The 12567-nt window shown below is 48.1% G+C and overlaps 1 protein-coding gene across 1 annotated transcript; it reads right to left on the reverse strand.

Annotated features, from left to right (window-relative positions):
• Window positions 1-1296: 1296 nt before the first annotated feature.
• LOC124467434 lies at window positions 1297-4980 on the reverse strand. Its single transcript, XM_047019716.1, has 2 exons — window positions 4869-4980; window positions 1297-4279 (listed from the first exon to the last, which is right to left on the reverse strand). The coding sequence occupies exon 2, from the start codon at window positions 3649-3651 to the stop codon at window positions 1297-1299; it is 2355 nt and encodes a 784-aa protein (XP_046875672.1). The 5' UTR covers window positions 3652-4279; window positions 4869-4980.
• Between the last annotated feature and the right edge of the window lie 7587 nt (window positions 4981-12567).

Raw genomic sequence — 12567 nt, forward strand, 5'->3', positions numbered from 1 at the left:
GTTTGTTACATCGTTGATTGGGCGGAGATCATGCACCATTCTCCATCCTTTTCCTCCTGCTTTTGGTACTGGCAGTATTGGTGTGTTCCATTGAGAGTTTGACGGCCGTATCACTCCAGCTGCTAGCAACCCGGCAATGGTCTCGCCAATCCCTTCTATCTGTTCTTCTTTGAGTTTATATTGGGGACGCCAGATTGGTGTGTCAGATGGATTCTTCAGTGTCATCCCAATCTCGCTGGTCACCCTCCCTACATCATATGGTCCTGTTGTCCACAACTTGTCTGGGACATCTTTTAGATAGTGGTCCGTGTTTGGGTGATTTGTGTGTTCCCGTCCATGGTCCCTTTCCAGCTCCACTTCTTCCATATCTCCTTCGTTGTCTTGTGTGTCAGAAATTCTCCACATGTCTCCTGCGGCGTTCACATGCAATTTTGGTGCTGTTGTGGGCAGCCATGTCATCGTCAGTGCTTTTTTCACCATTGGACCGAGACACCTTGCTTCTCCTCCTGCTGCAACTGATAGGGTGATGTGGGGCACAGATTCAGTGGTCAGTGTGTACCATGCCATCTGGTCAGGTGTTAGTTCACAATATGCTGCGACTCCTTCTTTTCCCACATATATGTCTCTTGATCTGATTGTCTCTGTTTTTCCCTCTTTGTGTGTCTGCCACGCCTCCTGATATACTTCGTCTGGTGCCCGTAGATAGTTGTATGTGCAATGTGGGGGGTCCGGGGGCGGTCCGTATGGATGTAGTTCATTGATCCATGCCTTCCAGTCCATATAGGTTTTGAGCGCTCCTTTCGTTTCTCCTGGCGGAGACAGTCTTGTCCAGTATATTTGCGTAATTTCTGTCATTCCTACTGGTGTCTTTGTGTTAGTGCCCATGAACAGTATCCTCTGGCCATCACTGATTGTTTTTGATGTTTCTACTCCTGGCATATACAACGCCAATCCTTTTGTGGAGCAGGTGATGGTAACTCCTATTTTCAGCAGCAGGTCTCTCCCCATCAGGTTCATGGGGCATTTGGGGGCATGCAGAAATGAATGTGTCAGTGTTTGTGAGCCGACTGTGGTGATTAGTGGCTGGGTGTACCGCTGTTCTTCGCTTTGTCCCGAGTATCCAACTGTTCTGATGGTTTTAGAAGAGAGTGGGGTTGTCCCTTTTAGATTGTTCAGGCATGACACTGCCGCACCTGTGTCCACCATCAACTCCACTTTTTCTCCATCAATCATGCAGGTGACCATTGGTACTTTACTGGCTTGGATGTCACCTGCAGTCGGATCCTCTGGGCCTCCTCATTGGTCGCCATCCCACTGGTCCAGGGTCCATGTCGCGACCGGCATCTGTGTCGCATTCGGTGGCTGAAGCAGAGGCAGACCCGCTGGTTGCTGAGTTTGTTGCGGCTGTGGTACCTGTAGGTTCAGAGTTATTTGGCCTCTACCTCCTCCTCTCTTGTTGTAGCCACCTCTTCCTCGTTTGTTCTGGCCTTGAGGGCATTCCCTGGCGAAGTGTGTCGTCTCTCCACATGTGTAGCACGCTCCTCGCTGGCCTCCTCGTCCGCCGCCTGTAGGGTAGGCATATTGAGGGGCATTTTGTGGAAACGCCGATGGATACTGATATTGGGGTTGGGGGTATTGGGGTTGGGGTTGTTGGGGACGAGGGTATTGTGGTTGAGGGGGTATTTGGGGAAGGGGGTATTGTGGTTGAGGAAGAGGGTATTGAGGTTGTGGGGGTATTTGGGGAAGGGGGTATTGAGGTTGTGGGGGAGGGTGTTGTGGTTGGGGAAGAGGGTATTGAGGTTGTGGGGGTTTTGGTCGCACTTCCACTGCCATTTGCTCAAACAGAGGTTCTTCCACTATCATTTGTGTCTTGGTAGCTTTCTTCTTCTCATTGGCCATGTCGTGTCTATCTGCGACCCGACCCCTCAGGAGCTGTCTGTTCATGTCACTGTCTTTCAGACATAGTTCTTTTTCAGCTTTATCATGCTTCTTTTGGTAATGTATAAGGTAGTTTGTCCATTCAGCCACAGGTTTGTAGGTCAGACCCACCACGTCCTCGAGTTCGTCTCGGACGGCTTTCGGGAGTGCTCTTACTACTGCAGACTTCCAAAACAATAATTGGCCTTTAGTGACATCGTGGCGTTCTCCAGTTCCTTCCAACCACACATCCTCAGCTCTTCTGAGAAATGCGTGCATCTTCTCTCCAGGCTCCATTTCCAAGCTTTCCAGGGCTGCCAAGCTCTGCTCTTGTGGGTAGATGTCTCTTATGGCATCCCAATATCTTCCTCTGGCATTGTTGAACGGTTCTCTGTCGTCATCCCCCTCGCATTTAGCCTTCTGGTCGATAGTTCGAACCTTCACTTTCCCATCCAGTCGTAAGATGATGGCTCGGATGTCTCCCATTGCCAGGCGGTCTTGTGCCGTCAGCTTCTCGAAAGCCCTTATCCATTGGGCTCCTCCGGCCGACAGTGGAGGAAGTACAGTGACTAACTCGTTCATGTCTCTATGGCTCCATGGTTCGTACCGGGCTGCCCCGCCTGCATCCAACAGCAGTGGGCATTGGAACTGGCTGTTGTCGCTCCACCCTCCTTTGTGGGCCTGGTGTGACCTGGTTCTGGCGGACATTCCTCTTTGATCTACTTCCATTTCTTTTCCTGTTATTATTACAGAATCTGTCTTTTCGTGGCGGCTTTTCCTCTGGTTCCGCTTGTATCTCTCCTCTTCTTCAATTCTTTCCAGTTTTTCTTCCAGCACCCTTCGTTGTTCGTCTGGGATTTCTTCACGCTCCCCTTCAATCAGGCTGTCCTGGTCAAGTTCATGGCTTGCGTAGCCAGTTCTTCTGGGAATGCTGGACTGGCACAGGCTACTGTTTAGGTCAGGTTCATACCCCGTTCTTTGGGGAATGTCGGGCTGGCTGTAGTTGCGAGGTCTCGTTTGGCTGTTTAAAGAGGCTGGGGCTGGACGTTCTCTTGATTCGTTTTCTTCCCTCCTTTCTTGCTCCATCATCGTTGCCTGTGTTTTGATGATCCTTTCTCCCAGTATTGATGCCATTTCTGTCAGTTCTTCCACTGTAAGATCATCTGGGATGTCCGTGCGTCTCCCGTTGACTTCTAATTCAAGTTTTCCCGACTTGACCTCGAACACTGGGGCTTGGGTAAATGGATTGTTGGATGAATAAGGTGGGGGAGCTGTAGGGGCTTTTGGGGTCTCCTTGGCGTCTGGAGCTGTTGGAGTTATTGCCTCTGTGATGTCTGGGTACAATCTTTTTTCACTTATTTTTGGCGGCAGGTGGGTTGTTATTGGTTGATTTTCTGGGATGGTCAACATCATTATTAATTCTGTTGCCCTTGCATGTTTCAGCTTAGCTTGTTCATAGGCTCGCTTGCTTCCTCCTATCTTGTGGCTGCCTGCCTTTTCCCATTCATTTTTCTTGGAAATCATCTCTTGTCTCTCAAATTCGGTTATTTTCTTCCTGTCATCCAATGTTACTTCCATTACATTTCCCAGAATCAGTCCCCTCCTTCCCCAATCCAGGTATAGATGCTCAAATGTCTTGCGTTTCTCCTCTATCTCTTTCTTGGAATTGGTGGCTTCCAGCCTTCTCCACATCACATCCTTTACTGCCTTCAAGGTGGTTGGTCTGGACGCCATCCTTCTCTTCTCCTGGTGTTTCTAAGTCTGGTGTCAGTCAGATCAGGCTTGTGTCAGGGTAAATTCTGGATACAGTCAAGTCAGTGATGTTGCTGGATAGTCGAGTCGGTCTAGTTGGATACAGTCAAGTCAATTATGTCCTCTGGTTCAATGATGAACTCAGCTCTGACCCAATTGATTGTCTTCCTGTTGCCTTCAATTGGCCTCAGCCTCTCCAGCAATGCTGTCTGATCGTCAGTCCGCCTCCCTGGTAGTTCCTCCCAAGCTTCCTTTATCTCCTCGTGCTTTGCACGTTTCCGTGGACGTGACTTGTCTTCAGGTGATTCTTTTCTGCCTGGCCAGTGCTTCATATGCCAGACGGCCTTGTATGTCACACAGATTCTGGTTATCCACTTATCCGGGCGAGCCTCGACTTCACTCGTTGTTGTCCCTCGCAGATATTCTTCCAACGTTGGTGGTTCAAAGAAGGCGTCAAAAGTTTTCGAGTGTGCGCTCTTGTGGAGCTTCTCCACGATTGGCTGCAAGTGTGAAGGTTTGACTATAATTTGTGATGCCAGCTTCTCGAAATATTCTGCTTGTGTTGGATACTGTTCTTTTATTTCCTCCTTGTTTATGCACTGCAGCGATCCTGCAAACACAAGTTTGTATTCTTCCTCAGTTAATGCCACTCTTCTGTTGGTTGTGGGGTCTTTTTTACCGCTGCCTTCTTTAAACCCAGTATCTGGGTTGACCGTGTATTTGGTCTGCCACCAGTCTAATATTTTATAACCTGGCCTTAATTCAACGTGCGATGGACGCCACTTCATTTGTCCTCTCCTTAAAGACACATAAACATAACTTTTTCTTGTTTGAAACAGACATAAAACAAACATGACAGATACATATAGGCAACATAAGGCAAACATAACAGACACACACAGATAGCAAGGTCACGTCTGACCATAAATACTTGTTGTTCCACCACTGGTTGGAATCAAACAATAACAGCTGTAGTAATGCCATGTACCACTAGTCGGAGCCAGACAAAATAGAACTGCAATAATATAATCCACCACCAGTCGGAGCCACAGACAAAACACAACTGCAATAATATAATCCACCACCAGTCGGAGCTCACCAACCCCCCAACTGCCACCAGCCGGATCCAGGCTAGTAACAGCTGCAACCCACTGTCACCAGTCAATGCCAACCACCAAAATAATTGTAATAGCGCTTACCTGTTGCTGGTCGTAGCTGTGGGTAGAGTCTCAAAGATCCACACATACACATCAGTATTAGAGAGAGAGAGAGAGAGAGAGAGAGAGAGAGAGAGAGAGAGAGAGAGAGAGAGAGAGAGAGAGAGAGAGAGACAAGGAGTTTAGTTGGCACCGGTAGGTCTCAGCTCCTTGACCAGAGAGAGGTAAAGAGAGAGAGAGACATAGAGAGAGAGAGAGAGAGAGAGAGTGTGTGTAGTGCAAGAGAGGGGAGGGGAGGAGAGGGGTGGGGAGGTGTGTGAAGGGAGAGAGTGTGTGAGAGGGGAGTGGTGGGGAGGTGAGGTGTGTGAAGGGAGAGACGAGAGGGTGTGTGAGAGGGGAGGGGTTGGAGGGGAGGGGTTGGGAGTTGAGGGGAGGTGTGAGGGGGGGAGGGGAGGGGAGAGAGGAGAGGAGGGGGGAGGAGAGGAGAGGGGAGGTGGGGAGAGCGAGAGAGAGAGGGCGAGAGTGAGAGAGTGTGTGAGAGGGTAGGGGTTGGAGGGGTAGGGAGTTGAGGGGAGATGTGTGAAGGGAGAGGAGAGGAGAAAGGAGAGGAGAGGAGTGGAGAGGGGAGGAGAGGAGAGGGGAGGAGAGGAGAGGAGAGGGGAAGGGAAGGGAGGGGAGGTGTGTGAAGGGAGAGTGTGTGAGAGGGGAGGGGTGAGAGGAGAGGAGAGGGGAGGGGAAAGGTGCGAGGGGAGAGATACACATTATTAACCCAACAATGCTAAGAGATAGCGAGAGAGAGAGAGAGAGAGAGCGAGAGAAAGGGAGAGAGAGAGAGCTTGTCTAAAATGCGCCATGCTCGAACCTCGGCATGGCCCCATCCCGACAATGCAATAGAGAGAAAGGGAGAGAGAGCAAGAAAGGGAGAGATACACATTATTAACCCAACAATGCTAAGAGATAGCGAGAGAGAGAGAGAGAGAGAGCGAGAGAAAGGGAGAGAGAGAGAGCTTGTCTAAAATGCGCCATGCTCGAACCTCGGCATGGCCCCATCCCGACAATGCAATAGAGAGAAAGGGAGAGAGAGCAAGAAAGGGAGAGATACACATTATTAACCCAACAATGCTAAGAGATAGCGAGAGAGAGAGAGAGAGAGAGAGAGCGAGAGAAAGGGAGAGAGAGAGAGCTTGTCTAAAATGCGCCATGCTCGAACCTCGGCATGGCCCCATCCCGACAATGCAATAGAGAAAGGGAGAGAGAGCAAGAAAGAGAGAGAGTCTGCTTGTGAAATGTGCCCTGCTCGAACCTCGGCATAGCCCATTCCAGCAATGCAGTAGATAGGGAGAAAGAGAGAGAAAGCAAGAAAAAGAGGTTTGCTACTCCTTAAATCTCCACAAACATATTATTTACGTCTATCTCAAACAGCCAGGTGCTCCCGTCACAGTGCCGCATTCTGCCGGACCCCACCTCGTTTTCCAATAGACACACTTAGAAACAGCCAGGTGTTCCCGTCACAGTGTGACCACTGCAGGCAACGCCCCGTACCACGTAGAAACTGCCGAGCGCTCCTGTCACAGTGCCACATTCTGCCAGACCTCACCTCGTTTCACAATAGACACAATTAGAAACAGCCAGGTGTTCCCGTCAGTGTGACCACTGCCAGGCAACGCCCCGTACCACGTAGAAACTGCCGAGCGCTCCTGTCACAGTGCCACATCTGCCAGACCCCACCTCGTTTCACAATAGACACAATCAGAAACAGCCAGGTGCTCCCGTCACAGTGTGACCACTGCCAGGCAACGCCCCGTACCACGTAGAAACTGCCGAGCGCTCCTGTCACAGTGCCACATCTGCCAGACCCCACCTCGTTTCACAATAGACACAATCAGAAACAGCCAGGTGCTCCCGTCACAGTGTGACCACTGCCAGGCAACGCCCCGTACCACGTAGAAACTGCCGAGCGCTCCTGTCACAGTGCCACATCTGCCAGACCCCACCTCGTTTCACAATTACAAATGTATCATTGAGTTTGCATCAACGTTAATCTCTCTATGGACAATTTGATTCAAAGTGTGCAGCCCAGAGTCACAGTACAGTGCAGTTTAAAGACACTCACTCCTAAAAGCTAAAGTCCTAAGCTATGCAGATTTCGTTTAAACAGGCTCTGCTTACCCTATTTTTGTGGATATCCAAGTGAGTGTCAGTGAACCACAGCTGTCCCGCTCCTGCCGGCTGGGGTCCCCTTCTCAGGGACCTCTCGTCCAGATCTCTCACCCAGGCACGTCGGGGTCACCAATTGTTAAGGATAGTGTAAACTGGGTGTTGAGAGGAAGAATGATACACGGTTAAGCATCGGACCATGTTACTTGTAGTTTAATTAGTAATGATGCAATCACAAGATACACAATGAAAACAACACACCAAGATGTCCGTAGTCTAGTACAATGAATCAGTCGATGATGCAAAAGCAGTCGTCCCACCAAAACAGAGTATAAGATTAGAACGAACGAAGGCCTTCGTTGAGAAAGTGGTCGTGACAGAATATCAGAGAAAGTTCTGCCCCTCCCAAGTTCTGTCTCCCCGCCCTTGGGTGACAGATCTTGTACTCCCCAAAGAGGGAGGTCTGGTGAGTGGCCATTGGTCAGGAGACCTTGGGGTGGCTATTGTTAACCAATTAAATGTCCAGGGCGTTCATGCTGGCGCAAGGTGGGCAGTCCACGGACCTGGTGATGTTAGGAGAGGGAGGGGGCAGAGAAGACCCACAGGTCTGGTGTTGTTCAGGGAGGGGGGTGGACGAGACCCACAGGTCTGATGCAATCCAAGGGGGGGGGGGGGTTTGAGTTCTCCAGAGTTGAGAGCAGGTCATCTCGAGGTCCTGATGATATACGGGGTGGGGTCTTCAAGGGGAAGGGGAGAGGGTAAGACCACTCCTAGGTCAGATGATGTAAAGGGGCAGATGGGCTCCAAGGAGAAGGGGGCATCCAGTGAGAAGGGGGGGGGGGGGCAGAGTCTCCAGGGGAAGGGGGCATCCAGTGAGAAGGGGGGGGGGGGGCAGGGTCTCCAGGGGAAGGGGGCATATTATCCATAGTAAGAACTGTCCGGTCTGACTCGTCCTGAAGCAGAGAAGAGTTATGTTCCCAGCATCACCTTATCTCCCAAGTTGACACTTTTACTCCCATGAGCTGACTAGCTCATTGTGCTCACACCAGTCCCTGAGCGTCACAAACTCGCCTCCCAAGTCAGTTTGCCTGACATCTGCATTCTTGTCCACACACCAAAGTTACATTTCAATGTTTCTTATCTGTTACTTTATTAAATCAATTGATCACATTCAATATTTGTATCTTAGTTATTAGCATTACAAAACATGTGTGTTTACATATTCATATTAGATATTGATTGGTATAGCAGCATTGATCAGCAGTATAATGCTATCATTTCCTCACACTATCCTGCGCTATCCAAGGTCATCCGTGTCACCAACCCGATGTACACAGCTTTGTATGTTATTATCAATTTATATTTCCTATTATTTAGTAGTTCTATAAACTTTTATTATACTATTTTACCTCAGCCTAAGCATCACCTTGCTTGCACTGCACATTGCATCGATGGCATCTAACCTCTCGCGGCACTCCCAGGTATAACGGTCTATAACGGTAATTTTCAGGCCTGCCTCTTAAAGGGCCAGCGTGACGTTGGATCGCTATATGTAAGCCTTTGATAGGCGGTCTTACTATGTGAATATTGCCCCACTTTCTTCCTGGTTACACTAGTTTAAAGTATATCTAGTGTTGCTAACTGTTCCATATTAGTCGGGACGTCCCTTATATTGGGTCTAAATGATTTGTCCCTTACGTGACCTCCCGTGTCACTTTTATTGACTAACGTTGATCTATCCACTGAATGACAACAGCTACAGCAGCAGCAGTGCTGATCACGACATTTAAGAACTGATCACTGGCACAGCACACCTTCATGCGCAGTAGCTGTAAAAAGTACTGTAAAAAAAGCTGTAGGCCTACTGTAAAAAGATCAGTATTCATTAAGTAAATGCATTACATAAACCAGGTCAACAACTTCTGGTAGCTAGCAGTTACGTTAGCTCTTGTTCTCTCACACAAAATGCCGTTTTTTACGAGGAGTTTGGGTGATTTTACCAAAATGACACTTATGATTATGTACTGCCCCTCAAGCAGGAGGGAATACGTTAGCTACATCGACCGAGGTAAGGTTAATCTAACTCAGTTAAATCAGTTAAAGTCAGTTAAAGTATAACTAGCCCTAGTTCTACCTAGCATCTAACCAATTTGAGCAGTACAGTAACATTGGAGCTGGCTAGATGTAGGCTACTCAATTATCTGATGGCTGGCTTGCTAGTCTTTAATGCTAACAGAAGAAGAAGAATTGGTGTGTCATATTAGTTTCCTGTGCCTATGGATAATGTAGCCTAATGTAACATGTCTTTCTCAGTTTCTGAAATCTGGAAACGGGACGGGATATCTCCGTGGGGGCGACCTATTATCGTTCGATGGAAAGCGCAAGACTCAATCTGACGCACAATCTGAGAGTAAGGTGAAGAAAACAATGCTAAGGGTTAACATAATCTGTTTTGTTCCGGAAGTGTAGACCTGACTGGTTTCCCGAAATGCGTATAACTGTCGTGTGCATATCTATGGAGCATAAAGCCAAACAATGTAGGTTATATAACACAGTATAATCACACAAAACCATACCCGCATTGCTGCGGCAGTAGTGATGTGTCGTTCGTGAACGATTCGTTCATTTTGAACGAATCCTTATAAGGACTCGGGAGTAACGAGTCCTCTCAACGAGTGATTCGTTCATTTCCCGACTCGGTCTTTCTACGAGTCTTTGGATCATTTTTCACGTGACCTGCATAGGCTCTGTAGCTAGAGGAAACGAACGATTCGTTCCTTTCCCGACTCGGTCTTTCTACGAGTCTTTGGATCATTTTTCACGTGACCTGTATAGGCTGTAGCAAGAGGAAACGAACGATTCGTTCCTTTCCCGACTCGGTCTTTCTACGAGTCTTTGGATCATTTTTCACGTGACCTGCATAGGCTCTGTAGCTAGAGGAAACGAATGATTAGTTCCTTCCCCGACTCGGTCTTTCTACGAGTCTTTGGATCCTTTTTTCACGTGACCCGCATTGTATTTTTTAGTAGAGGAAACAGTTTCCTTATTCCCTTTCGCGTGGCCGCTGTTTTAGTAAGACGTGAATGAATGATATTCGCTCAAGTCATCATACTGACTGGTTTTGTTATTTTCACTTTACATTTACACTTACAGTTTAGTGCAGTGTAATTGTTTGACGTGATAATTAAATGCTAGTGTGATAATACATGACCAAATCATACAAACTCATGATACATTATTTTAATGCAGGAATTTATTTTGAAATAGTATTTGCTGGTGCACATGTCATGCACTAACCTACAGTGGACGTATAGGGGCTATACGTCCTTTGCAGTGGACGTATAGCCCCCAACCCCCCCCCCCCCCCCCCCCCCCTGAAATGAACAAATGACTCGAAAAAAGATTCGTTCATTTTACTGAACGAGATTCAAAGAACCGAATCAGTAAAAAGAACCGAACTTCCCATCACTATGCGGCAGGCCACCCTTTGTCCCCTATTTCATAGAGACAAAGTTGGCAACCCTACATAGGCTATGCCATTTAGCGAACGGTAGCCATTTAAACAATTAGCTTCAATAGCTTGGCATCTGAAGACGTTTCCAAGGTGATAACAATTAAGGCCAGGTCATAATGGAAATGGTGTACAAAGTAAGCTGGGGTTCCAGGATGCATTTCATTAGAAGTCTGTCAACGAAAGCCTCAACATGGGATGTATTAATTCTTCAGAAGAACAGATGCCTTACTGCCCTGACAGTGACACAAAGGTTTGATTTTGCTACAAAATAATATAATTATGATAAAATACATAAGTAAATGTATTAGAATATGATTTTAGAATATTGATTGAGCTATTATACCCTTGTTAAGTTGACAATGTTATTTAACTGGATATGCTCACAGTCTCTCTCACCTTACTAGAAAACTCTTTACAGATTGTATTTTTGGAAGTAGGCTTACTGGTTAAATGGGGAGTCAGGTGGCTGAGCGGTTAGGGAATCGGGCTAGTAATCTGAAGGTTACCGGTTTGATTCCCGGGCGTGCCAAATGACGTTGTGTCCCTTGGGCAAGGCACTTCGCCCCACTTGCCTTGGGGGAAATGTCCCTGTACTTACTGTAAGTCGCTCTGGTTAAGAGCGTCTGCTAAATGCCTAAATGTAAATGTTAATTGTCTTTTGTATACAATAGGAAAACCAAGTGTCTCCTGTACAGCAAGTTAAGGTTGTGGAGGACATGCGTCAGTGGTAAGAGAATCAGATAAAAGCTGAATTTATGGATACCAAAAGGCTTCAGGAGTTCACTTTGTCTATTATTGCAGAGAATCCTTTACCTTTTGAAATGTTGAGAAATTGAAACCGTTTCTTCTTGCAGCAGGAGGCGTGGGTCCTCTACCTCCGGCCAGGTGACAATGGCAGCTCCAGATGGTAGCACCGAGACCACCAAAAGGATTAAGGCTGCTTCCCCTATCAAGGTTGCACAACCTTCCCCTACCAAGGTGGTCCAGTTCACCATCACCATGGTGAGGCCTGCCACCCCCACCAACGTGGTCCAGTCCACCCCCACCAAGGTGGTCCAGTCCACCCCCACCAAGGTGGTCCGGTCCACCCCCACCATGGTGAGGCTTGCCACCCCCACCAACGTGGTCCGGTCCACCCTCACCCCGGTGAAGCCTGTCACCCACACCATGGTGAAGCCTGCCACCCCCACCAACGTGGTCCAGTCCACCCCGACCAAGGTGGTCCAGTCCACCCTCACCCCAGTGAAGCCTGTCACCCCCACCATGGTGAAGCCTGCCACCCCCACCAAGGTGATGTACTCTACCACTGAAAAGGTGGTGAAGTCTGCCTCCACCCCAGTGGTGAATCCCACCCCTCATCACCCCAATCTGGTGGAGGGGAAGGATACCACTCCTGTGAAGGTGAAGCCAAACACCATCCCATCCTCTGTGGCAGGTAAGCCCTTCCCACACTGTAGTGTGTAGAGTGCAGTTCAAATTGGCAGGCACAGTATATATAGTCCAGTTTGTTGCTGACCAATTACGTTACCTTTATGTTGTGCGTGAGTTTAGGTGCAGGTCACCTGCTTGAAATCCAAATAAAAAGCAGGAATGATTATTTCTTATATGTCTTATGTGTGGCATGTGTGTTTACTTTCATGTTTATGCAGCAGAATTACAAACAAAATCCATTGACGTTAGTATTCATGGTGCTAGGGTGCTCGGTAGGATGTATGTCCCAGGGTACAGGATTGTTCAAAGTTTGGGAACCACGGGTCTATGGTAATGTCTGAGGTTGCAATATGAGCCAGTGTATTCTGTTCTCTCCTCTTCTCCCCCAGCCTCTCACCTGCTGAAGGAGGACCGGGACTCCAGGTCCCTGTACAGGTCAGTAAGAAACTCCTCTCCATTGTCTCACTGGTGCTTAAACTGTAATTCACCACCCCTGAATGCATACACAGAATGACAAGTGTGTTCTTTGGGACTGGAGCTGTTTGAATATTGTTTGCCATGCTCATATTATGAAGCATGGAGTGTCCTCGACATGATCCTGTCCCTCTGTGACCTGGTCCCAGACTGTCAGTGACTGTG

This window comes from Hypomesus transpacificus, chromosome 4 (assembly GCF_021917145.1).
Source record: "Hypomesus transpacificus isolate Combined female chromosome 4, fHypTra1, whole genome shotgun sequence".
Classification (NCBI taxonomy): Eukaryota; Metazoa; Chordata; class Actinopteri; order Osmeriformes; family Osmeridae; genus Hypomesus; species Hypomesus transpacificus.

Coding starts and splice junctions, on each gene's coding strand:
- LOC124467434 (XM_047019716.1), bottom strand. CDS start 3,651: ATGGCGTCCAGACCAACCACCTTGAAGGCAGTAAAGGATGTGATGTGG.